At 38.8% G+C, this 25,676-nt stretch overlaps 1 protein-coding gene and 1 pseudogene across 1 annotated transcript; both read left to right on the forward strand.

Moving 5' to 3' along the window:
- The first annotated feature begins 2,448 nt into the window (after positions 1-2,448).
- Positions 2,449-6,989, forward strand: LOC132159786 (amine sulfotransferase-like; annotated as a pseudogene).
- A 4,906-nt stretch (positions 6,990-11,895) lies between these two features.
- On the forward strand, positions 11,896-23,821 carry LOC132159785 (amine sulfotransferase-like). The gene is made up of 6 exons (XM_059569390.1): positions 11,896-12,109; positions 12,312-12,514; positions 12,593-12,719; positions 19,568-19,662; positions 22,807-22,987; positions 23,613-23,821. Exons 1-6 carry the CDS (start codon positions 11,944-11,946, stop codon positions 23,738-23,740), a joined length of 900 nt encoding a protein of 299 aa, XP_059425373.1. The 5' UTR covers positions 11,896-11,943; the 3' UTR covers positions 23,741-23,821.
- The last annotated feature ends 1,855 nt before the right edge of the window (positions 23,822-25,676 follow it).

Genomic DNA, 25,676 nt, shown 5'->3' on the forward strand with positions numbered 1-25,676 from the left:
GGTGGGGGAATTAGGAAATCCTGCGAAGGCATAGCATCTCACGCACTTCGGAGGGCCCTTCGTGCACTTCGGAGACCATGGTCTTCGAAGTCCGTGGCCTTCGAAGTGCGTACACTCAACTTTGGGACACAGCTCACGAGTGAACAGTTTCGAATGATTTATGCGGAGTCACTAACCGATTCAGTCCACGAGTGAACTGTTTCGAATGATTTATGCGGAGTCACTAACCGATTCAGTCCACGAGTGAACTGTTTCGAATGATTCAGGCGGAGTCACTAACCGATTCAGTCCACGAGTGAACTGTTTCGAATGATTCAGGCGGAGTCACTAACCGATTCAGTCCACGAGTGAACAGTTTCGAATGATTTATGCGGAGTCACTAACCGATTCAGTCCACGAGTGAACTGTTTCGAATGATTCAGGCGGAGTCACTAACCGATTCAGTCCACGAGTGAACAGTTTCGAATGATTCAGGCGGAGTCACTAACCGATTCAGTCCACGAGTGAACTGTTTCGAATGATTTATGCGGAGTCACTAACCGATTCAGTCCACGAGTGAACTGTTTCGAATGATTCAGGCGGAGTCACTAACCGATTCAGTCCACGAGTGAACAGTTTCGAATGATTTATGCGGAGTCACTAACCGATTCAGTCCACGAGTGAACTGTTTCGAATGATTTATGCGGAGTCACTAACCGATTAAGTCCACGAGTGAACTGTTTCGAATGATTTATGCGGAGTCACTAACCGATTCAGTCCACGAGTGAACTGTTTCGAATGATTTATGCGGAGTCACTAACCGATTCAGTCCACGAGTGAACTGTTTCGAATGATTCAGGCGGAGTCACTAACCGATTCAGTCCACGAGTGAACAGTTTCGAATGATTCAGGTGGAGTCACTAACCGATTCAGTCCACGAGTGAACAGTTTCGGATGATTTAGGCGGAGTCACTAACCGATTCAGTCCACGAGTGAACAGTTTCGAATGATTTAGGCGGAGTCACTAACCGATTCAGTCCACGAGTGAACTGTTTCGAATGATTCAGGCGGAGTCACTAACCGATTCAGTCCACGAGTGAAATGTTTCGAATGATTCAGGCGGAGTCACTTACCGATTCAGTCCACGAGTGAACAGTTTCGGATGATTTAGGCGGAGTCACTAACCGATTCAGTCCACGAGTGAACTGTTTCGAATGATTCAGGCGGAGTCACTAACCGATTCAGCCCACGAGTGAACAGTTTCGAATGATTCAGGCGGAGTCACTTACCGATTCAGTCCACGAGTGAACCGTTTCAAATGATTCAGGCGGAGTCACTTACCGATTCAGTCCACGAGTGAACCGTTTCGAATGATTCAGGCGGAGTCACTTACCGATTCAGTCCACGAGTGAACTGTTTCGAATGATTCAGGTGGAGTCACTTACCGATTCAGTCCACGAGTGAACTGTTTGTTTCGACGGAGTCACTAATGGTTGAGAACGGCAAACCAACAACTCGGACAATCATTGCGTGTAGCATAACTTTGTCAGCAAGTTTTCTTTACCAGTTTAATCACATTTTTTATTTTTTTCAATTCACTGTAAACAGTCTTGCAACCCCTTTAAGTAAAAAATGGTTTCTTAAAGGCATAGTTCACCAAAAGAAAGAAAGAAAGAAAGAAAGAAAGTCCTGTCATCATTTACTAACTTTCTTACTTATTTCTCAAGTTGTTCCAAACCTGTATGAGTTTCTTTCTTCTGTTGAACACAGACAGTTGCTGGCCATTGACTTTCATATTTTTTCTCCCACACCATTCTGATATTTTGAAGATGCTTTAGTTCCCCAAAATGACCAGTGGATGACCAGTGGATGTCAGCGAACACCATCATGTTCAAGTCATAAATATCCAGTAAATAGGCCTAGAATCATTCCAGTGTCAGATAATTTCAACCCTAAAAGTCAATAAGTTGCTTATGTTCCAGTTTGTTTTTAATGAAGTTCATGTTTGTGCATCAATCTCTATGATTGCTTCATAGTCTTAACTACGTTTAACACTACAAAGTGTTCTAATGAATGGCTTAACCTGGGACAAAGCCCTAAAAGTAAAAAAAAAATTCAAATAAATTTTAACTGCCTTCATCTCTTATTTAACTTTAACTTATCCTCTTAGTATATCTAGAACAGTGGTTCCTGAAACTTCTGGAATCCCAAAAATTAATTACAGTTAATTCAATATGCCAGCACTCACAGCTTAATAAAATGGGGAACCCTTAATGTCAAAAAGGTTGAGTACCAAATGCAAGCAGAATTTGTGCATAGTGGTCTTTGCATTCATATTTGTGATATTGTTTGCCTTCTGAGCATCACTATTATATTGATCTACAAATGCAAATAATTAAGAGTTAGGTTAAAGATACAAACCCAAAGGTTGGCAATGAACTACGCAAAAGCAAATAACATTTTAACAGACTCTTGTGTAACAGCTCCTTTATCAGTGAAATTAGGTCCTGGATAAATACCTTCTCTCAGCTATTTACACTCTTTACTAGAGTTCCCTTCATTTGGCTCAGTAAGACCTCAAACATGGCTCAGCAGGAATACAAAATGCTTGGTGACAAAATGTTCACCTACAAAGGAACTGTTATAAGTTTGGCAGACAATCATGATCTTACTCCAGAATATATTGACAGTTTAGAGGATTTTGAAACAAAGGATGATGATGTCTTTGTTGTTACCTTCCCCAAATCTGGTAAGTGAGATGTTAGGCTATATTTATGAAATTGAAAAACTCTGTAGACACATTTTTGGTATACTTTGACTTTGTAATGACAAAATGTTTTACATTATTCAATCAAGCCCCTAGTACTTTATGCTTGACTCTACATCCCTCTTTCAGGTACGGTGTGGACCCAGTGGATCATGACCTTAATTTATGCTGAAGATTTCCCGGACAAAGCCAACCAAATCACCCACGACCAGATGCCGTGGCTAGAGTATTGAGCAATGAAGAATAATTACAACACACATCCATCTCCAAGACTCTTCTGCTCCCATTTACTTCAGCCGCTGATGCCCAAAATGCTGCAAAGAAAAGGAAAGGTGTGTACACATTTGTCAATTGATTAATGAACTCTCATGATGTCACGAATTGTTTTTTAACAAGCCTGTCTTTGCTGTCAGGTCATCTATGTCATGAGAAACCCTAAAGACGTCATGGTGTCATATTTCCATTTTTCCAACAACATGAAACAACTGGATTCTTCTGAGAGCTTCGATGTGCTGCTGGAAAAATTCTTCACAGGATGGAGTAAGAGCCAAAACCAATAGTCCCAATATATCCTTTATATCTTTTCTTTTCTTTTCTTTTGGTGGAAATTAGATAAATACAAAAAAGAGTTGAAAACAGTGTGTATATACATTTGTAATTTGAAATATAAATATATAACCAGTGTAGTGATTAAATAATCTACTTATCCAAATAATAGTCACACACAATTGACTTTTGATTTTTTTTTTTCATTTATAATTTTTGGGTGAACTATCCCTTTAATTTGTTTTTATTTAATATAGTTTTTTTTTTTTTCAGATTTGTTATTAATATATACAAATAAAATTACTTTAAATAATACTCTAAATAAGATACTAAAACTCCCAGTAGGTGGCAGTAAATATCTTAATGAATAAGACATTGAGTCATTCATTCATTCATTCATTCATTCATTCGACTCATTCAAAAAAACACGAATTCATTATGAAATTAAATGTCCCAAGTGGCACACTTCAGGTGCACTTACATTTGTGGACTTACAGTATAATGTCTGCCACGTGAAAAGTCCATTTTAGCTTTCAGAAGGATGCTCACAAACGCCCCCTTTGCAGCCGTTGTGTGCCCTAAATGTGCACTTCTGGTGATCCCAAACTGATGCAGACTTCTACCCGACAGTCCAAGTGACATTACATCGCATGGACTATGTTGGTTTAGGGGGTGATGTGGGACAGGGCCTTACTTGGAGATTCAAACCAGTTCTGCCGTGGATTTAAAGATATATTTGCATTGACAAAACTGAAGAAAAACAAACAAATTAGTGTCTTAATGCAACTTAATATAAAGTTCTCATTTATCGAACTGTTGTATAAAATCAATATCACATTTGGGACAAAAACAACAGTCATGTGGAAGTGTTAACTGCGTAAAAAAAATTTAACACATTGTTTCCATTACTAATTAATAAGTTTAATGTGTTAAATCTACAGCCCTAATATTCAAGTTGAAAATATTTACTTATATACATTGAGTAATTAGTTGAGATATATATATATATGTGTGTGTGTGTGTGTATCAGTGTAGGTTATGGTAAAATAGTAAAAAAACCTGCTACAAATTATAAAAAGCACTAATGTTGTGTCACACGCATCACACACTATAGGTGTCACGATGCCTAGCCTGTAAATAGCCTGTAATGTTTCCTAGTTTCCTTGTTTTCTGGGTTTCATAGTTCTCAGAGTTTCCTAGGTTCCTTGCCTTCATGATTTTGATCCTGGACTTCTTCCTTGTTTTGATTGTTTGCTGCCTGCCCTGACCATTGCCTGTTTATTGGATTACTCTTTAGGATTTGCCTTGGATATTACTGTTTTGCTGGTGTTTGACCCTGCCTGTCTGACTACGATCTTAATATAGCTGCATTTGGATCCTCGACTATGTTGTCACGCTCCATACATTACAATAGGCAGTGCAATCCTAACAACCTGCACACTTTGCCTTTGTCTGCTAACCCACTACTTTCTTTTTCTATTGGTTTCTGGAATTGTCAGTCTGCAGTAAAAAGAAACAGATTTCATTACATCTATTTCTAGTCATTCAAGACTAAACCTTATGTCTCTGACAGTGACCTGGATCAAACTAGAGTACACTGCTACTCCTGCAGCACTCTCCAATAATTTCTCATTTTCTCACACTCCCTGTCTGACTGGAAGAGGTGGAGGTACTGGTCTGCTCATCTCTAATGATAGGAAATGTATTCCTTTACCTTCTCTGGGTATTAACAGCTCCTTTGAATCACATTTAGTCAGTATTACCCACACTTTAAAAATCCATTTTGTAGTTGTTTTTCAACCCCCAGGACCATAAGGTAACTTCTTGGATGAATTAGATGTGCTGCTCTCAAACTTTCCTGAGTTTGGTACTCCCCTAGTTATGCTTGAAGACTTCAACATCAGCAAACATACAGTACACTCGTTCGCATCCTTCTCTTCACTCTCTGAGGCAGAAGTCTCCAAACTCATCCTTACTACTTGTCTGTTTGATCCTATTCCATCTCATCTCCTTCAAGCCATTTCCCCTGCAGTTGTACCTGCCACTCACATCATTAACACATCCCTCCACACTGGTGTTTTCCCTCATCATTTAGACAGGCTCGTATAACACCACTACTTAAGAAACCCACCCTTAACCCATCTCTTTTAGGCCCTGTTCACACTAGCGTGAGTATTTTCAAAATCACAGCTTTTTCTATACGGTTTGGCCGTTCGTCAGCACACAAATACAGCACAAGGTCAAAAGCAAAAAAAGGCCTCTAACACTAGCTTGCTCTATTCTTTTTCTATTCCATCTGTTTTCTTTTTATTTATCATATAATAAAAACAACTAGCAAGCTATGTGTACTGTGTTAAGCTAACTGAGGCTTGTTATACCACTTGCATATCATTGTCTTTTGTTGATTTTGATTGCTTCCATTGTCCTCATTTATAAGTTGCTTTGGATACAATCATCTGCTAAAAGACTAAATGTAAATTGTATGTAAATGTTGTGTCTGGTTTGTAGTGATTGGTGGATGTTGGTTTGACCATGTTAAAGGATGGATCACAAATCAAGACAAATACAACATCCTGATCCTTACTTATGAAGAAATGATCAAGGTGAGACAGGTTTGGTTTATAACACTTTTAGCATTCCATCAAACTTTATTTGGATTTATTGTATTTCTCTTTAGATATAAAGTATATGAATATCTATATGAAAGGTGCAAATCTTTTATTAGGACCTCAGATCCGTCGTTGTGAAAATCTGTGAGTTTGTTGGAAAGAATCTGTCAGACGCAGCGATTGATAAAGTGGTGGAGACAGCCACGTTCAAGCATATGAAGAAAGACCCAATGGCCAACTATGAATTCCTTCCTCAGTTCCTCACAGATCACCCAAAAGGACTTTTTTTGCGCAAAGGTCAGACCAAAAAGAAAAATTAAGAGTTGGCAATTTAAACATTTACCCATTTCTAAGCATTGTTGTTTTCCTTGCATGTCTCATTCAGCTCTATTAATGCAACATCTCTTCACATTAGACCTTTGAAATAGTTAATTATATAAAAGTTCATTAAAGGGATAGTTCACCCAAACAGTTTTTTTTTCTTATCCTCCATAGACAGCAATGGTCCTACCACGTTCAAGGCCCAGAAAGGTACCAAAAACATCAATAAAATAGTCCATGTGACATGAGTGTTTTTTTGCGCTCAAAAACTAGTTTCATAAAATTATGGCTGAATCACTGATGTCACATGGAGTATTTTGTCAATGCTCCTGGTACCTTGGTACCTCTTGGGCCTTAAATGTTTTAAGACCCTTGCTGTCTATGGAGGGTCAGAAAGCTCTCAGATTTCATCAAAAATATCTTAATTTCTGTTCCAAAGATGAGCGGTTTTACGGGTTTGGAACAGCATGAGGGTGTGACAGAATTGACATTTTTGGGTGAACTATCCCAAATGTGGTACATCTGACATATCAGCTGCAGTGGGAAAATGATATATTAATGTGTTCAACCTGCTGTGTTACAGGAAAGGTTGGGGACTGGAAGAACTCTTTAACCGTGGCTCAGAGTGAATGTTTTGACCGTGTCTACCAAGAAAGAATGAAGCACGTTCCTCTTAACTTTGTATGGGACATCTCAGAATTGCAGGGATGAAAACTCAAGCTGTGACATCCATTTTACAAACTAATAAAGATAAAACATTATCACAGTAATAAAAGGAATGAATAATATTGTGAAAACACACACACACACACATATATATATATATATATACATATATATATATATATATATATATATATATATATAACATAAGGTTCTATCTGACGTTATTGTTAAAATTGAGTTATTCACATATTCTTATTCTGTGACAACTTATTTACATTGTTTGATGGATTTTTTTATGTTGCATACATTTTGGGACTTTTTATTGAAAAAAAAACAAAAAAAAGGTTCTATCTAAACAGTCAGCTGGAATGCAAAACCGTTGAAGCTCATTATCTCAAAATTCCCCAGAATGCAGATAGAATCCCAAGTGATAGATAGATAGATAGATAGATAGATAGATAGATAGATAGATAGATAGATAGATAGATAGATAGACAGACAGACAGACAGACAGACAGACAGACAGACAGACAGACAGACAGACAGACAGACAGACAGACAGACAGATAGATAGGAATATTTGTTGTTGTTTTTAAACATATAGTTTCAGAAACGTCAAATTCTTCTGGCCTTTTCAGGTAAATTGGGACACTGCAATTGGTAAAGCTAGATACACATTTTTATCTAGTTTGTGCTTAGATAATACAGTTTCTTAAAAATTGCATAGTACAAATTATGTTTTTAATTGACAATTTCCACAAAATAAAACTTGAGGTTATGCATAGATTTATTGCAAACAGACTTCCTCTTGTCTGTTTGAAATTTAAATTTAGATTAAATTAATCTTTTAAATCACACTGGCCTTTGAAAACCTCTACGTGAACATACTTGCCAAGAAAAAGTGTGGGGAGCGAATTTATGTTTTATTAAATGTGTGTGTGATTCGGGGGGTCAATATTTGTTTAATAACCGACTGTATTCCATTCTGATATCTCTAGTTGCTTCAGTTCCTCAAAATGACCAGTAGATGTCAGCAAACACCGTCATGTTCAGGTCGCAAGTCCATAGTCGTATAATAATTTTAGTAACAGATCATTCCAAACCTAAAACTAAGTCAATGAGTTGCTCATGCTCCTGTTTGTTTGCTTTGAAAGCAGTGTAGTTTGTGCACCGGCCTCTATAATTGCTTCATAGTCTTATCTTTCTAAACTGCAAACAAGTTTTTTTTATGATGGGGTTAACCTATGACAAATCCCTAGAAGTGAACTCTCTGCCCTCATCTACTACTGTGTGACTTTTATGATTGTGGTTTTTAATGTTAGGTTTAAATTAGGCTTAAGTTATCCCATTTAAATAAATACAAAAAAAAAAAAAATCACATAAAAGCTTTCCCTCTTAGCTTGTTTATGACCACTTTATTGACGTTTATTCTCTAGGTGTGTCTTGATCAGTGGTTCTCAATCAGCGGACTTGGACCCACTGGCGGTCTTCAGCAGAGGGTCACAGAAAGACTTTAAAGTATTTTAATTAATACATTATTTTTAAGAAATTAAAATAAGCTAGGCCTAACTAATCTAAAATAAATGTTAAAACCATAAAATCAAGATGCAAATGTAAAACTTTTATTTTACATTTGTTTATTAATTTAATATGCAAGCATTCTAAGTGTCTGTTAACAAAATGTTAAATAAACAAGAAGCTTCTATCAAGATACCTACATTTTAGACACCAAATGCCTATTGTTCTATTTCGCCAACAAGAATGGTTCCAAACAAAGCCACAGCGCTGTTTAGCGTCTCTGAACAACATGCAGGTGTTTCATTTTTTTCAGTATTGCACACCCCTTGGCTAGATGTCTAATTCTTCTTTGCTTATATTATTGTTTGTTACACAGCTAATTCACAGATCATCGTAAAATAAGCTTTTATCTTAGCAATAGGTTTTCATAATGATAACAAGAATACGACAAAAAAAATGGCTTTCCATTAAAATATCTTTGGAGTAACTGTACTTCTCTAAACAGTTTATGAATCTCTGTAGATCCACCAGTGAAATTAATAAATGTGAAAATCTGGGAGTTTGTGAGAAAGAATCTGTCAGATGCAGCGATTGATAAAGGGGTGGAGACAGCAACATTCAAGCACATGAAGAAAGACCCCATGGCCAATTATGAATTCCTTCCTCAGTTCCTCACAGATCATCAAAAAGGACTTCTTTTTTTTTTGCACAAAGGTCAGACCAAAGTGAAAAATTAAGAGTTGGTCATTTAAGCATTATCATATTTCTAAGAATTATTATTTACCCTGCATGTCTCATTCAGGTCTATTAATGCAACATCTCTTGACATTGGACCTTTGAAATGGTTCATTATTTAAAAGTTAATTATTAAATGTGATAAGTGTGGGGAAAGGATATATTAATGTGTTCAACCTGCTGTGTTACAGGAACAGTTGGGGACTGGAAGAACTCTTTAACCGTGGCTCAGAGTGAATGTTTTGACCATGTCTACCAAGAAAGAATGAAGGATGTTCCTCTTAACTTTGTATGGGACATCTCAGAATTGCAGGGATGAAAACTCAAGCTGTGACATCCATTTTACAAACTAATAAAGTTAAAACACTTTCATGATCATAAAAGGAAGGCAAAATAAGTGAATAGATGTGGTGGATGTGCCATATCAAAACAGATAGCAATCAGGGAGTGATGAGGATAAATTTGGCCTTCTGAATATTTTTAATTTTTTTGGGACATATGGTGTAAAAATATGATGTAAAAATAAACCTTCAAGTTACAATTACTGTTTGTTTACTTTCTGTGAATAATTCATTCATTCACCTTATTCACAAATTAAACAAATATTTTCTCTTTATGAGTCTTTTCATTACATTGAACAATTGAAAAAAACTTCTGAAATTAACTGTGACTTTTCACAATCAAACTGCTATTGATTTAATCCAAATGGGTTTTAAATCCTTGTGGCGAGTGGGGCGGGGCCGAGGGACGTGGGAACTAGGAGTGAGGCTGCAAATGATTGGGCAAATCAGGGACACCTGCGACCCACCGCCGGTCTCGAGTCCCACGTAGGAGATGGAAGGATATAAAACTGGAACGACGACAGTGAAGGACGAGAGAGGACCAGGCCTGGGCTTTTAGTTGTGTTTTGGTTTTTATTTGAGCGCACCAGTCGTCCATGAGGGGCTGGTGCGCTGTTTTGTGTTTATTTTGTATTATTAAAATGTTTTTTGATTGTCCGCTGGTTCCCGCCTCCTTCTTCTGGATGAATATGAAGGTTTAACTCATTACAGTGGTGCCGAAACCCGGGAGAAGGAGGGACGCGCTGCTGAAGATCCCTCGCCGCTGTGGTGAATCCGCGGTGCCACAGAGCTGGCGAGGAGGATGCCGCCATGGACGCTCGAGGCGGTGGACTGGAGCGAGTTGCCGGGGACGGGCGAGCTCGCTGTCGACCGCCCACGAAACCAGAGGAGCCGTCCACCGGGCGGCGGAGGGGTGTCGTGCTGTCCGCCGAGGGCCGTCCAGTGCCACCGCCAGGCACCGCGGAGGAGATCGCCCAGCCAGTGGAGGGCCGAGAAGCAGTGCGTCTGGGAACCGGAATTTTTTTTTTTTTTCTCTCCCCTCTCTCGTCTCGGTCGCTCCTCCTTCCATCTCCTTTTCTCTCGCCTCGTCTGTCCTACCCCCAGGTTCCCGCAGGTTCCCGTGAGCAGTCCCCCCCGGAGGGAGGGGGGGGGAGTAGAGCGCAGTCTCGTGGGTACCCCCCGGCCTGCGAGGGGCGATGGGGGGATGTGGCGAGTGGGGCGGGGCCGAGGGACGTGGGAACAAGGAGTGAGGCCGGCAATGATTGGGCACTGCACACTGCCGGTCTCGAGTCCCACGTAGGAGATGGAAGGATATAAGACTGGAGCGACGACAGTGAAGGACGAGAGAGGACCAGGCCTGGGCTTTTAGTTGTGTTTTGGTTTTTATTTGAGCGCACCAGTCGTCCGTGAGGGGCTGGTGCGCTGTTTTGTGTTTATTTTGTATTATTAAAATGTTTTTTGATTGTCCGCCGGTTCCCGCCTCCTTCTTCCGAATGAATATGAAGGTTTAACTCATTACAATCCTGTTTCATTAAGACAGTGTTTCTTTCTATTTATTTAATGTTATTATTATTATTATTATTTTAATTTATTACAAAACCTGAAACTTTGTACTGCAGGGTCACTTCAAACGGTCTTGCAAGCCTTTAAGTAGGCTAAACGAAAACCTTATGCAGTAAGTTAAGGGATTTAAATTACAATTAATTGTATAAAATTATTTATTTATTTAGGCTATTTAAATAGAACTGGTTGTATACGCTTCTGATAGTTCTAAGATCTTCCAGTTCCCCAGAATGACCAGGAGATATCAGCAAATACCGTCAAGGTCAAGTCGCAAGTCCATAAACATAATAATGATGGATCACTTCAAACCCTAAAACTCGTGTTTGTTTGTGTTTTAATGAATGCTGTGTAGTAGTTTTAATGATGTGTCAGTGTGCATCAATTTTTATAATTTCTTCATAGTCTTATCTACATTCAAAACTGCAAACAAGTGTATTTATGATGGGGTTAACCTAGACAAAGCCCTAGAGTAAACTTTCTTAAACTGCCCTCATCTCTTATTTTACTCTTGCGATAGATCATCTCAAACCTAAAACCTATAAGTCAATAAGCTGCTCATGTTCTTGTTTCGGACCCTTTGCATCAAAAAGGTTGAGAGCCAGTGATCTGGAATAGTATAAACATGAAACAAATGCAATGAAAATATGTGCATTACAGCAGTCTTTGAACTTATATCTCTGATTTTGTTGGCCTTCTGAACTTTACTATTACATTTATGTACACAGGCTGATAACAGAGATTTAGGTTAAAGCAACAAGTCCCAAGTTCAGCCATGAACTTGGTGAACTTGTTGCGTAAATGCAAAGATAAGATACTTTCTCAGTGAAATCTGCCCCTAGGTCTTCTCCGCTATTACGCTTTACTAGTGTTGTTAGTTTGGTTCAGTGAGACCTCAAACATGGCTCAGCAGGAATACAAAATGCTTGGTGACAAAATGTTCACCTACAAAGGAACTGTTTTAACTTTGGCAGAAAATCATGATCTTACTCCAGAATATATTGACAGTTTGGAGGATTTTGAAACAAAGGATGATGATGTCTTTGTTGTTACCTTCCCCAAATCTGGTAAGTGAGATGTATGTATAAAATAAATGACCTCTGTAGTCAAACTTTCTGCATAATTTGACTTTGCCCATTTAAGCTATAACGGAAAAGTGTGAACTTTCCATTAGCACATGAATGTTCAAGGTAATAACATAAATGTTTTGCATTATTCAATCAAGCCCAGTGTATTTTATAACTGACTAACTCTACACCTGTCTCTCAGGTACCGTGTGGACCCAGCGGATCATGACGTTAATATATGCAGAAGATTTCCCGGACAAAGCCAACCAAATCACATACGAACAGATGCCTTGGCTGGAGTATCGGATCACAGGGAGAGATTACAACACACGTCCATCTCCAAGACTCTTCTGCTCCCATTTACTCCAGCCGCTGATGCCCAAAATGCTGCAAGGAAAAGGAAAAGTGTGTATGCTTTCATCAATCGATTAATAAACTGGCTTGATGTCATGCACGTTTTAATACACCTGTCTTTGCTGTCAGGTCATCTATGTCATGAGAAACCCTAAAGACGTCATGGTGTCATATTTCCATTTTTCCAACAACATGAAACAACTGGATTCTTCTGAGAGCTTCGATGTGCTGCTGGAAAAATTCTTCACTGGATACAGTAAGAGCCAAAACAATACAGCCTGTTAAAGTGTGGTGTTTTCCTATAAAACAGGAATCTATATTCTTAACTCTGGCCCAACTGGGTACTTTATTCGACAGTCTGTCAACACAGTCTCACGTGTGAGCTCACTTTCTCACTCACTTTTTGACTTTTTCCCAGAATAGCCCTTTTTCGCCCCCTAGTGGCAAGTATAATCTGAACAAGCATTATAACAATTTTCATATTGTTACATCCTTTCACTTTTAGAGTTTTCTTTCCCTGTAACACATTTGCAAACATTTAACTGCAAATAGGAATTTTTAGAGAGTTTTCTTTTCCCTGTAACACATTTGCAAACATTAACTGCAAATAGGAATGAACTTTCACATGTACAAATTTTTTTTCTCTCTTTTACATCTCACATAACTTTCCCTTTTTTTCTCTCTCTCTTCACGTCACCTAAATGCCAGTTTAAGTAATAAAGTTCTTGGAGCGTTGAGGCTGACGAACAACTCTACCACATCTGGTTGTCTTTGGCACATCACTGTTGCGGGTATATTTCTGAGTTTGAGGGCTCTGCTGGGATAGTACAGTTTCTGTATGTGTTTCCGGAGTGTTTACTGTCTCTATATCAACAACCTCTGTTTGAGGAACTACATGAGCGCGTCTGAGGTGTCTACGGTTCCTCCTTAGAACCGCACCCGAATCCATTTCAACCTCATAGGACCTAGAGTCAACTGGTCTTTTCACCTTGCCCAGCTTCCATTTGGCGTGAGGCTCAAGTGACTGCACTCTGACCGTGTCACCTGGTCGTAGGGCATTTAGATCCCTGGCTGATCGGTTGTAGTATGCACATTGACGCTGTTGGTTGTTAAACAGTGCCTGCTCTGCTTGAATCACTTTAGACTTCATCTACAGCGATATCGTTGACTTGATTGCAAATAAATGCACAGACACTATTTAACTGAACAGAGATGACATAACTGAATCCAATGATGAACTGCCTTTAACTATCATTTTTGCATTATTGACACTGTTTTCCTAATGAATGTTGTTCAGTTGCTTTGACGCAATGTATTTTGTTTAAAGCGCTATATAAATAAAGGTGACATTGACATTGACATTGACATTGACATAGGCTGGAGAAGGCTGTTTTTCACCGGTAGCAGAGACCTCGTTCGACGATTCAGCAGTCTTTGAGCTGGGCTGCTCTTCAGCCCTTGTGACGGTGTGTGACGATGGTCCAAGAGCGCGAGATAGGGGTCTTGTCCGGAAGCTTTGGCTTTGTGTAACAGTCTCTTTGCCATTTTAACAGCAGACTCTGTCTTGCCGTTACTCTGTGGGTACCTTGGCGATGAGGTTTTGTTTTCAAATTCCTACAGTTGGCTGAATCTTTGGAACTCTTGAGATGCATATTGAGGTCCGTTGTCTGAGACTACTGTGTTGGGAATGCCGTGTCTAGCAAAATGAGCTTTTAGCTTCTTTATCACTGTAGTAGCTTTTGTGTCTGGGAAAAAGTCTATTCCCAAAAATTGGAATAGTAGTCAACTAATACATGGTAGTTTTTATTATCAAAGTAAAATAGGTCAACGCCTAGTTTGGCCCATGGCCTGCTTGGCACATTGTGTGGGTTGAGCGTTTCTCTGTGCTGTTTGTCATCCACTGACCTGCAGATGTCACAGCGAGCTATGTGTGTCTTTATGTGGTCGTTCATGCCAATCCAGTAGACACATTCTCTGGCCCTTCGAAGACATCCTTCTGCCCCGAGATGTGAGGAGTGGAGGCGGCGGATGATGTCTTTCTGCAGTGATAATGGAATAACAGCACGTTCCCCTTGAAACACAATGCCGTCCTGATAACTTAATTCCTCCTGGAATGAGAAGTACTGTAGGGTTTGATTTCCTGAGGTATTGCCCTTTTGTCCGGTGACCAACCCTGCTTCATCAGTTGGATCACAGTTTGTAACGCTTTGTCATCTTGTGTAGCTGTCCTGATCTGGCTTAGGATGTCACCTGAAATGGGTAAGTGTTGCACCATATTAACCGACTCGATCTTAGCTTCTACAGAGCTCAGAGATGGGCACTCAGGGAGATATGCTCTGCTTAAGGTGTCTGCCAGTAACATGTCTTTCCCAGGAACATACACTACAGTCAGATCGTATTTCTGAATACGTAGCATCATTCTTTGAAGTCTCTTAGGCGCACTCAAAAGAGGTTTCCTAACTATGGTCTCTAACGGCTTATGGTCAGATTGGACAGTAACTTTGCGACCATACGTGTACTGATAAAACTTCTCTACACTGAACACCATAGCTAAGAACTCTTTCTCAATCTGGGCATACCCCTGCTCTGTCTGTGTGAGTGCTCTGCTTGCATAGGCGATGGGCTTACCCTTTTGCATGAGTGCAGCTCCCAAACCTGTGTCCGATGCATCACATTGCATTACAAGGTCCTCCTCTGGGCAATAGTACTTCAGAACAGGTGCATCCACAATAGTCTTTTTTGGTTTCACAAACGCATTCTCATGCTGCTCTAACCAATCACAGTCTGTGCCTTTGTGTGTCAACTGCCGCAACACTTCACACTGGTCTGAAAGGTGTGGGCAAAACTTAGCCAAGTAGTTTATCATACCTAACAGTCTCTGTACCGCTTTCAAATCTGTAGGACTCGGCATATGTTCAATATCACGAACTTTGTCTGGATCCACTTTCAGTCTGTCTGCCGTCAGGCGGTGCCCAATGTATGTACACTCCTTCTTCCTCAGCTTGAACTTGTCTGGGTTCAGCTTAATGTTTTTTTGGTCTGCACCGCTCCAGGAACAGTTTCAGCTTCACATCATGGTCTCCTTCTGCCGCTTCCTGTGTCTCTCCCTGACCTGTAATGAGCACATCATCTGCAATAATGTATAGGCCAGGTAATCCGTCCAGTGCTTGGGTCAGTTTTCGCTGGAAAACTTCCGGTGCTGGACTTATTCCCATGGGCATCCTTAGCCATCTGAAACGGCCAAATGGGGTGGAGAACGTAGTCAGATAGCTGGATTTATCTTCGAGCTTGACGTGCCAAAAACTGCTTTTGACGTCACACACTGTGAACACTTTAGCTTTGGACATATCTGGGAGTACGTCCTCAATGGTTTGTAGTGGGAAGTGACTGCGCTTGAGTGCCTTGTTGAGGGGCTTTGGATCAATGCATACTCTAGGTTTGCCGTTTTTTTTTTTTGCACCACCACCATGCTACTGATCCAGTCTGTGCTACAGTCTACCGGTGTGATAATACCTCTGTGTTCCAAGTCCTGAAGCTCCTCTTTCAGCGGTTTCATCATGGCGACCGGAACACGTCGCTTTGGGAGTTCCACTTCCATTTTGTATTCTCCTTCCAGACAACCGTCTCCAGTGAACACATCTGCGAAATCTGACTTTATTTGTTCCATTGTCCTTTTGTGTCTCTCTCTGTTGTCACAATACTGTCAATAGCCATAATGTTTTCATATTGTACTTTTATGAGTTTCATAGCCTCACTGGCTCTCTTACCAATCAGTGGTACCGAACAGTCTTTGTCCACAAATTGAAACTGTAGCTGGTACAGTTTTTTGTTTCTTGGGTTTCTTAATTTCACTTTACATCTACCCAGTGGCTTCACTTTGCTTCCATTGTACATCACTAACACAGAATGTGTATCCTCCAGCTTAGCATCTGTGTTCAGCATGTTAATAGGCAAAATGTTGCATGTAGCGCCACAATCGATCTGAAATTGAATCATATTTTTTCCTAGGAGCATGCCAGCAAACAACTGGGAGTCATTACTTTTGTTAGAGTCCACCGTATTCACATTCATTGCACACCAACTGAAATATTTCAGGTCTTTTATTGTTTTAATACTGATGATTTTGGCATACAGCTCATGAAAACCCAAAATTCCTATCTCAAAAAATTAGCATATTTTATCCGACCAATAAAAGAAAAGTGTTTTTAATACAAAAAAAGTCAACCTTCAAATAATTATGTTCAGTTATGCACTCAATACTTGGTCGGGAATCTTTTTGCAGAAATGACTGCTTCAATGCGGCGTGGCATGGAGGCAATCAGCCTGTGGCACTGCTGAGGTGTTATGGAGGCCCAGGATGCTTCGATAGCGGCCTAAAGCTCATCCAGAGTGTTGGGTCTTGCGTCTCTCAACTTTCTCTTCACAATATCCCACAGATTCTCTATGGGATTCAGGTCAGGGGAGTTGGCAGGCCAATTGAGCACAGTAATACCATGGTCAGTAAACCATTTACCAGTGGTTTTGGCACTGTGAGCAGGTGCCAGGTCGTGCTGAAAAACGAAATCTTCATCTCCATAAAGCTTTTCAGCAGATGGAAGCTTCATGCTCGTGCTCCAAAATCTCCTGATAGCTAGCTGCATTGACCCTGCCCTTGATAAAACACAGTGGACCAACACCAGCAGCTGACATGGCACCCCAGACCATCACTGACTTTGGGTACTTGACACTGGACTTCAGGCATTTTGGCATTTCCTTCTCCCCAGTCTTCCTCCAGACTCTGGCACCTTGATTTCCGAATGACATGCAAAATTTGCTTTCATCCGAAAAAAGTACTTTGGACCACTGAGCAACAGTCCAGTGCTGCTTCTCTGTAGCCCATTTCCTGCACACGCCTGTGCACGGTGGCTCTGGATGTTTCTACTCCAGACTCAGTCCACTGCATCCGCAGTTCCCCCAAGGTCTGGAATCGGTCCTTCTCCACAATCTTCCTCAGGGTCCGGTCACCTCTTCTCGTTGTGCAGCGTTTTTTGCCACACTTTTTCCTTCCCACAGACTTCCCACTGAGGTGCCTTGATAGAGCACTCTGGGAACAGCCTATTCGTTCAGAAATTTCTTTCTGTGTCTTACCCTCTCGCTTGAGGGTGTCAATGATGGCCTTCTGGACAGCAGTCAGGTCGGCAGTCTTACCCATGATTGCGGTTTTGAGTAATGAACCAGGCTGGGAGTTTTTAAAAGCCTCAGGAATCTTTTGCAGGTGTTTAGAGAACCTTTTCATGGTATGCAAATTTTTTGAGATAGGAATTTTGGGTTTTCATGAGCTGTATGCCAAAATCATCAGTATTAAAACAATAAAATACCTGAAATATTTCAGTTGGTGTGAAATGAATCTAAAATATATGAAAGTTAAATTTTTATCATTACATTATGGAAAATAATGAACTTTATCACAATATGCAAATTTTTTGAGAAGGACCTGTATGTTTGCTCCTCTCATGTGTTTTGCCGCAAAACTTGCAATCCACAGTGTTTTCTTTCTGCTGTAGGCGTGAAGCTCCTTGCACTGCGTGAACTTCTTCCACTGTGTGCCCCGCTATGGTGACTCTTGAGGGACCAGCACCAGTTTAAGTTGTGGTGTTACCTGCTACTAACAATGAGCAAGATAAACCTTTCAGAGGAAGAGGAAGTGGTTCAGGTCCCTCAACAGTCACTCTCAACCTCAATCTGTCTATTAAGGCTTTAAAGGGCTCATATGATGTTGCTAAAAATAACATTATTAAGTGTATTTGGTCTAATGTAATGTGTTTATGTGGTTTAAGAAAAAAAAAAAAAAAAACATTATTTTCCACGTAATTGTTGCTCTTCGATGCCCTGCCTTTCTGAAATGCTTTGATTGGCCAGCTATGCAGGGAATTGTAATTGGCTGAATACCTCAAGCATGTGACTGAGATATTACGCCCCTTACCATACTGTGATGCGGTGTCCCGGTCAGAACACCGGCGCGACAAGACAAAACCAGTAAAACCCATTAAAAACTAGGCATTTTTTACATCCAGTGGGGACATAATTACTAATTATAATGACTTATATTGTTTTTTTATGCATTGCGTTACGTATTGCACTGCGTAAACACAAAACCGTGTCTGCATTTGTGATCAGAAAAACAACAAACAACTAGCACTACTCTACACTGCTCAAAACTCGCATTTGAATCATCAGTGGCAAATTCTTTAAATATGAAAACATACTTACAGCCTGTGAGTCTGAGTCTTCTTTCTTTGCGTGAACATCTGCAAAAATATTATGCAAATCTTCCCACATAGTGACGTAGAGATATGGGGGCGTGTTAGAACAAGCTGTTTTTTTTTGGGGGGGGGGGGGGGTTGACTCTTAACTTTTATAAAGAATATCTCTTTGGATTTGAGACTTTAGTCTTTGCAACTTTACAGATCTTCTTTATGCATCAGGAGCTTGTAACACTCCAAAGAGAAAGGAAAAATTTAAATCATATGACCTCTTTATAATTGGTCTTAATGTATTTCACAACACTTCAGCTTGAGGTTCTTAGATGGGGGTCATGTTTCAGGATTCTTTACCTTAAAGTCTCTGAGAACCTTCTGACGACTCCAAGTAGTTTGCAGTTTTGGAAAATAGTAGCACAGGACTGAAGTGTTCCTGATGATTTAATTCTTGGTCTATCACCTAATTCAAGTCTTTTGCAGTTGATACCTTTTCTTCTCAACTTGTGACCCTGTTTGCCTCACTGAGCAATTTATATAATCTCAATCTCTTTTTTGGACAATTCTACCTGTAAAAGAAAACCGGTTTAAAAGCTACACACATATCAATATAAAGTGTTTTTCACTTCCATCCCTTGTTAATAAAAATGTATATCTTTTAAATGATATATAATAAATGATAGTTAAGATTTATGTGATTTGGAAATAGTACTAATATTAGTACGTTTAATAGTACTTTCTTAAATTAGTACTATTGTGTGCTATATCTTTTATACATACTTCTTAGTGTAAGTTTACTTAGTACAAAAATAAAGTGTCTTGAACCTGTTGCAGTTTGAAAAACACTAATCTTGTTTCTGGTTTGTAGTGGTTGGTGGCTGTTGGTTTGACCATGTTAAAGGATGGATCACAAATCAAGACAAATACAACATCCTGATCCTTACTTATGAAGAAATGATCAAGGTGAGACAGGTTTGGCCTATGACCCCTTGACCTTTCCATGAAACTTTCTTAGGAGTAAATGTTCTTCTGTGTGTGTGTGTGTGTGTGTGTGTGTGTGTGTGTGTGTGTGTGTGTGTGTGTGTGTGTGTGTGTGTGTGAGAGGAATAATTGATGACGGGCCGTTGAATGGTGGTGATTAAACCTAATAATTCAATTCTAATAATTACACAGGACGCTTATACTACAGTTACCTGTTTTTTTTTCTTCTTTTTTTGTTTTTTATAGCTTGCACAGTCTTTCTTTAGGTCTTTATGTTTATGTGTTTGTCTCATTATCATGTGTATTAATGTTTGGTCCCATTACAGTCTAGTTGTCTGGTGTCACCTGTCTTAGATGTGTTGTATATTGCTCTGTTCATGTTGGATTACCTGTTGGATTTATCATATATTACATATTTGCCTTCATTGTCATGTGTGTTTATACAACCGCCCGTGTGACAGAACACTGGTCCACAAAGAAAACCAGTAGCAGCATGTAATTTAAACTCGTATTTTCATTTTGTCAGTGTTTATTTACATATATATATGGATTACTTTGCCACCATTCATCCGCTTTGCCTTGAGCATGGAGCGTTGTGGTCTATGTGGAGTGGGTGCTCCGTTGCAAGGAATGACAGCCTGAGCCCACTGCAGATGGAGATAATGCCTCAGTCACAACATCAGAGCAATCACCAGAAAGAGAATGCCAACAGCAAGCCAAAGGGGACCTCCTCTGAAAAAGTTTGCGTGCTGACTGTCTCATCAATTGCAGAGGCAGTACTCGTGGAATTCGTCCCTCTGTTTCACCTCACATTCATTGGTGGGGCTCCACCTCGGGCTTCCTGGAAGTATTCATCTCCTGCACCTGAGAAGCCCATGACTCTACGTCCGGCTTCAGATGGCTGCACTCCACCTCATCCCGCCCTCTAGACAACTGTTCTACTCTCACCCTCAATTCCGACTCCTCACTGGGCTGGACTTCACCACACCTCCGCTGTAGATTTGCCTTCCCACAGCCACTGGATCTCCACCTACATCTCGGGTGATCATTGCTGTGGCTCCGTTGCAGATATCTTGATCCATCGCTCCACCTCCTCGGCTCTCTGTCTGCACAGTGGGCTTCACCTCCATCACCACTTTCGCCATTGAGCACAGTCCTGACTGTGGCCTGTGTTTCCATCTGTCCTCTCCTGCTAAAGGTTCCTCCCTGGCTCTCACCAGTGAGGTGAGGTTGCTAATGCCAAAACATCATTTTAGACCTAGTATTGGAGGCTTGAGCCATTGATAGCAGACAATGCAGTTAATAATGAAGTTATCAGAGAGAGAGAGGGAGACTGATTTAGCATTTGTGATACCTGAGTCTGTGCGTCTCTCAACATCAGCGGAGTCTCTACTACTAGCGAAACTGTAAGTTAATCTTCTTCAAGAACAGCGCTGTAATACCTTTCTAGTGAAAAATGTTCTGGAGCTTTGAAGTTGTGAAGCTATTTACTGATAGAAACGTCAGAGCCTCACTGTGTGTATGTGTGTCTGCACTGTATGTGTGTGCATTTGTTAGAGAGCGAGAGAAAGATAGTATTTGCTTTCCATAAATAATAAAACATAATATTGTGGCAAAATGTGATTTTTATCTTATAGTTTACTATATTTATTTGCTTGGTCAGTGTCATTGTGGGTTTTAATTATTTTGCTTTTGTAGGCTGTAAGGACCTTTGAAATAACTGAAATCATGTGGTGAAGTGATATGGACATATAATGCAGTGAAGACCTGCCTGGAACTACTTTAGCCATGGGTTTCCTTGAAAATAATTGCAGACCTTCATTCATTCATCAGCCAATCAGATTCAAGCATTCAACAGCCCTGTAATGTGTGTGTAAATATGTTCATATATATATTTATATATATATATATATATATATATATATATTAGGGCTGGTAATTTAATGCATTGATTAGATTAATTAATTAGGGAAAAAATAACGTGCGTAAAATTATTAATGCATTTAACGCACTTGCCCCGCCCCAGACCTGTGTGGATCATCTGCCATTTCATACAGTCGATTGATGACTAATATGAGGCAGGGCAACAATTTACTGCGTGATGGAGCCTAGAGAATATACCTAAAATACAAGATATGGGGCAAAATGCTCCTGTTTGAAATTCTGTCTCATATTTACATCACATAGTTAAGAAATATCACACGAGAAGTAGGCTAAGTGCAATATCACACGAGTGCAAATGTGATACTAATCTTATACAACAGTTCATTAAAAAGTTAATATTGTGTTATTTTAGACACAATTCTGTTTTGCTCAGTTTTGCAAACCAGAAGATAAAGACAAAGCAGAACTGTTCATCCCGAGCAACCCACAGTGGCATTTCATTTCTTAATCTACGCTTTGAACGAACTGGGTGAACCATTTGGTGCGTTGAACCATTGGCCATAGTCGTGTTGGCTTTGAAGTGGCACTGCACAGACCGATCGGTGTATGACATCAAAGTACCGCGAGAGCGATTCAAAAGCAGAAGGAGTCGTCTGCTCTCTAAGCTCTTTTGGAGTACTTTGATGTCACACATCAATCACTCTGATGGTGATAACCCACCATTCATGAAGAACCATTTACTTCACTCCTGAATCACTAAGACATTTACCACCACCTACTGGCAGTTTTAGTTTATTATTTAGAGTATCATTCCATTAAAGAAATAATTTAATATTTTTATAGTAATAATAATAAAATTAAGAAAATTATTAAAGTTATAGTTCACCCAACCAAAAATGACAATTCTGTCATCATTTACTCACAAGGACCAAAAGAGTAGGCCATATTTAATAAATTTGATCAAACAAAATATTTATTGCCGAACCTACTATTTGTAATCTCTGTTGATGCTTTACACAACAATGACTTTAAATGATCTTTTCAGAGTAATTTCTCCAAATTTGATGTGCGATTAATTAGATTAATTAATCACCACATCATGTAATTAATTAGATTAAAAATGTTAATCACCAGTCCTAACATATATATATATATATATATATATATATATATATATATATATATATATATATATATATATATATATACAGTATATAGTGAGATACACAATTCTTTTATCAGGACCTCAGATCCGTCGTTGTGAAAATCTGTGAATTTGTGGGAAAGAATCTGTCAGATGCAGCGATTGATAAAGTGGTGGAGGCAGCAACATTCAAGCACATGAAGAAAGACCCGTTAGCCAACTATGAATCACTTTTCCTGACTGCCGCAGACCGTCCAAAAGGACTTTTTTTGCGCAAAGGTAAGACAAATAGTGTCAAGTAAAGCATCAAGATACAAATACATAAATGTGTCATCTTCGTGTTAATAAGATTTTTGCATGTATTATTTAAACATTATTTAAACATGTATTATTACATTAAATAAGTGTCTTATATCAGCAGCAATAGGAAAATGTTGTATTAAAGGGATAGTTCACCCAAACGTGAAATTTCTGTCATTAATTACTCACCCTCATGTCGATCCAAACCCGTAAGACCTTCGTTCATCTTCAAAACACAAATCATGGTACTCTCATGAAAAGCGGTGGAGAATGACCTGGAAGAGAACAAAATCATTAAATAAAATTGTTATTTTTATTTTCTTTGTGCACAAAAATATTCTCTCCTTTGTATTATAATTTGCTTCAGAATTATAACATTATGGTTGAACAACTGATGCCTCATGGACTATTTTATCGATGTCCTTACTACCTTTCTGGGCCATAAAATGTGGTAGTTGTGTTGCTGTTTATACAGGGTCAGAAAGCTCTTGGATTTCATCAAAAGTATCTTAATTTGTGTTTTGAAGATAAACGAGTAATTAATTTAATAATTAATAACATATTTTTCATATCCCTTTACTGTGTTCAACCTGCTGTGTTACAGGAACAGTTGGGGACTGGAAGAACTCTTTAACCGTGGCTCAGAGTGAATGTTTTGACCGTGTCTACCAGGAAAGAATGAAGGACGTTCCTCTTAACATGGTCTGGGAAATCTCAGAATTGCATGGCTGAAAACTCAAGACTTGGCATACATTTTTACAAGCTTATAAAGATAAAACACTAGCATTATAATAAAAGGAAACACTTACATGACTATATGACCACATACATGTTGGCTACATGACCATATCAAAAGGGATAACAATCAGGGATTGATGAGGTTAATATTGGCCTTCTGAACTTTCTGAATTTTAAAAGTCCAAATATTCTAATGAAGGTTTTTTTTGACCACTTGTCTGTATACTTTTTCATTATCTTTTTAGCTTCACTTCATAGGTCGTGTGGTATAAAAAAATAAGCCTCCCAGATTTATTACTGTTTGTTTACTTGCTGTGACAGTGATTCATCCATTTACCTTATTTACAAAGAATGAATCTTTTCTCTATGTAAATCTTTTTATTTAAATAAATCTGAAAATAACTTAAGAAATTATCTGTAACTTTTCAGTTTTCACAATCAAATGGGTTGCAAATCCTGTTTCATACAGTTTGTTTGTATTTTAATTTAAAAAACAAAAACTTTTTACCATCTCTTTTCACTGAAATAAAAGGTCACTATGTCAATGTTCATGAGCAAAGATAGATTGATTTAAAGTAATTACACCCAAAACAGAAAATAGCAATTACGTTTCAAGCCAAATTTCTTATCTTGAAAGTCTCAACCGATTACTCTACAAATGTAGTTCTCAGACGTGTAGGATTTGTTATGTCAGATTGTCGATCAATCTAATCTCGTAACTGCAGGTAGTCTCAGAGGAATTTGCTAATCCTGGTCCTTTTGCATGACCGGCACTCCAGATGATTGGATTAGGTGACCTGTGTGTGGGAAACGAGGTGCGAAAAGAGGGAGGGAGGAGTACTGCGCTCTGTAACTGTACCTGACAGAACTGTTCAGCCCAATAGTAAAAAAGCGGCTATATTCAAGCACAAATGAAGATGCCAGGTGTTCAAAAAAAAAAAAGAAAAAAGATTATATATGAAAATCGAATGCCAACCCACCGAATAAATAATCGAATATTCTGATCCAGCCCTAGCTCATAGACGTGCCAGTCTATATCTGCAGCTAAACTGAATAAAAAGCAGAATGATAAAACATTAAGACAAAAAAAAAACACAATACATAAATACAATTTATGAACGATACAGTGCTAATTGACATATCATTTATTACATTACATTTTCTACCTTATTTTGTGCAGAAAATAAAAAAAAAGCAGCAGTGTATTTGATTTCTTATAGCAAATTCAAAGTAATAGATAAGAAAATAATTCATTCTAAAATAATAATAATACATACATACATACATACATACATAAAATTATTCTATTTGACTTTTCTGTCATTTCTAAAATGATGGCTACACCCCTGGTGTGACAAAAGTTTGCCCATGCATAATACTTTTAAAGCTCTTTTTTTTATATCTTGGCTTACATACGTTTTTACATATGCCATGACATTTCATCATTAATCTAGCATCTAACAATGGACAAAAGTGTTTTTTTTATTAAATCCCATGGTTCTGTAACCATAAAGGCTGCTGTCTAATTTGCCCCCAGAATAAGCATTTAAAGAATTTAGGGGAAGGATTTAAATAATCCTGTAAAAGCACTTAAGGAACGCAGAATCGAATCGTTGAAATCTAATCAAATTAAATTTAATTGTGAATCGAATCGAATTTAATCGTTCTAAATTTGCAAAAAATGTTCTTGAATGGAAACAAAACGAATCATGAATCGAATCGAATCAAAGAATAAAATATATTATTACCATTCATTGTAAAAATAGACATTTGATCTAGAGTGCAATAAAGAAGAGAAATTAATCAGTTTCAAAGGCTTTTATTCACCTCCTGTATGTGCTTTAAGTCTTCGATGAAGACCGCATTTTAATCATTGTTTTTCATAAATTACAGTTGATATATCAAAGGGTTCAGTGTTTCGTCGTTATCT

This window comes from Carassius carassius, chromosome 16 (genome assembly GCF_963082965.1).
Source record: "Carassius carassius chromosome 16, fCarCar2.1, whole genome shotgun sequence".
Taxonomy (NCBI): Eukaryota; Metazoa; Chordata; class Actinopteri; order Cypriniformes; family Cyprinidae; genus Carassius; species Carassius carassius.